The sequence below is a fragment of the Lipotes vexillifer genome, unplaced genomic scaffold (assembly GCF_000442215.2).
Source record: "Lipotes vexillifer unplaced genomic scaffold, Lipotes_vexillifer_v1.1 scaffold708, whole genome shotgun sequence".
NCBI classification, from domain to species: Eukaryota; Metazoa; Chordata; class Mammalia; order Artiodactyla; family Lipotidae; genus Lipotes; species Lipotes vexillifer.
In genome coordinates, this window is record NW_006781346.1 from 995,225 (window position 1) to 997,447 (window position 2,223).

At 57.4% G+C, this 2,223-nt stretch overlaps 1 protein-coding gene across 1 annotated transcript in view; it reads left to right on the top strand.

Moving 5' to 3' along the window:
- The window catches only part of TACR2 (tachykinin receptor 2), a 21,633-nt gene that overhangs the window by 17,336 nt on the left and 2,074 nt on the right, over positions 1-2,223 (top strand). Inside the window, 3 exon segments of the mRNA XM_007454587.1 lie at positions 177-236; positions 238-325; positions 930-1,126. Coding sequence (XP_007454649.1) covers positions 177-236; positions 238-325; positions 930-1,126 — 345 coding nt within the window.

Below are 2,223 nucleotides of genomic sequence, written 5' to 3' on the forward strand. Positions count from 1 at the left end.
TTTTTTTTTTCTTTTTTTTTTTTTTTTTTTTTCAAACCAAGCCCTTGGGCGGTGGTCCAGGGTAGCCCGCCAGGGACAGCTCACGGGCGTCAGCAAGGTCCTGGGGATTGAGTGCTGGCAGACGCTGGAGTCGCCCCCAGGTCGCCCCGTGCCCAGGCCCTTGACTCTCCTTCCAGGTACCACCTCGCGGTGATCGCCCTCATTTACTTCCTGCCTCTCGTGGTGATGTTCATCGCCTAGTGTCATCGGTCTCACGCTCTGGAGACGCACTGTCCCAGGATACGAGGTGCATGGCGCCAACTTGCGCCACCTGCAGGCCAAGAAGGTGAACTCCGGGGGCGGGGCCGGAAGTTTGGCCCCGCCTCGGGATCAGCCATTCCGGGCACGTCCCCTAGAGGGCGCCGCGGATAGACTCCACCTGTAACTTGCCCTTGTCCCAAGTCCCTGGCCAGAACATTCATTCCTTCTTCCCCGGCGGGCGAACTTGCTTTGCTCTTTGGGCTGTGGCAGACACAGATTGCAGGGAGAGGGAGACCTCGGAACCCGTAGCTTGCATGGTCTCCTCTAAGGATGGGGTTAGGAAACAAGAGCTCATCCACTCTGCAGGGAGGGGAGCTGCTCTGCTCTAAGAGGGATCCAAGACGCCTTTTAGAGGAGGTGGCCACTGAGCTGGGCTTTGAGGAGTGAGGACTTCAAAGGAAAGACAGCAGAGTGGACAGAGAGACCAGCCTGAGCAAAAGCCCCGAGGTGGAAGGCCCAGGAGTGTCTGGGTAGCAGAAGCTCTAGGGGCCTGAACCTGTGGAGGTAGACAGGGCCTGCTTACTGAGGGCTTCTCAGGCTGGCATGAGACGTGCCTCGTGCTTCCCCTCGGGAAATCTGGGGCTTGGGGCTTCCAGGCTGAGGAGTGACCTGAGTCTCTCCTGGACCAGTTTGTGAAGACCATGGTGCTGGTGGTGGTGACATTTGCCATCTGCTGGCTGCCCTGCCACCTCTACTTCATCCTGGGCGGCTTCCAGGAGGACATCTACTGCCACAAGTTCATCCAGCAGGTCTACCTGGTGCTCTTCTGGCTGGCCATGAGCTCCACCATGTACAATCCCATCATTTATTGCTGCCTCAACCACAGGTGAGCCCTCACCCCAGCCCCTCTCCTCAGCCTGGCTCCATCTGGACTCCCCTGCACAGATTGAGCCTGTGCCCGTCCATCCCCGCCACCATGGGATTACCATCCTCCCAGGGAGCCCCCAGCACAGTCCTCCCTGGGGTCCAGGCCTAGCTCGAGCCCCAACCCCCTCCCCAAAGCTTTGCCCTGTTGCCCAGGCCACAGCTCTCACGTCTGCCTGCCCCTGCTCTTTCTTCTGGGGGCTGCATCTGGGACAAGGAGAAGAACAGAGGGAGACAGAGAGACGGAGGGAGGGGAGAGAGGGAGGACAGCCAGAGAGGGCAGAAGGAAGGAGCCAGGCAAAGGAGGGAGGGACTGATGGTTTTAAGAGCTTCCTACACTGGGGAAGAACTGAGGACTGTCCCTGGGCGAGGAGAACAGCGCCAACCGCAGCAGGACGAAGCACTCAACCTGAGGCCCGGGGCCAAGACTAGAGGGGGAGCAGGTTGCTCCCTGGAAGATCACAGAAAGGGCTTTCAGGGCAGCTAGGAAGTGACCTTGGCAGAGACTGCCAGAAAGGAAGAAGCCAAGTTCTCACTTCCCCCCAACCCTTGTACCTCTAGAGAAGTGTAGTCCCAGAGAGGGGCTGGCATTTGCTCAGGGGCACTTGCACAGGTGAGGAGGTGCTGGGCCAGGCAGGAGCCCCAGCCCAGGAGTCCTGCTTGCAGAGCAAGTCGTTCAGCCTCAGAAAGCCTTGACGGTGGAGCCAGGTAAGAGGAGATGAGAGGTGAACACTGAGTCCTGGCCTTAATGAGGGAATGATGTGGGTGAGGTTGGCCCTGGGCATCTTTTATCACCTCCCTGCCCACATGTCCATGCCACTCATAATGCCAGTAGGATCTTTGTTGCTCAGACATCCCACCCGGGGCAGGCCAGAAGGAAGTAAGAGACTGTACCTTTTTTTTTTTTTTTTTTTGACTGTTTAATGTCTGCCAGAACCCTCCATTGTCTCCTGAGAGGCAAGTATATAATGGGAGGGAGGTGTTATCCCCATTTTACAGATGAGGAAACTGAGCCTTCAAAAGGAAGACTCTCCTAAACTCATACAGCAGGAATTCCAA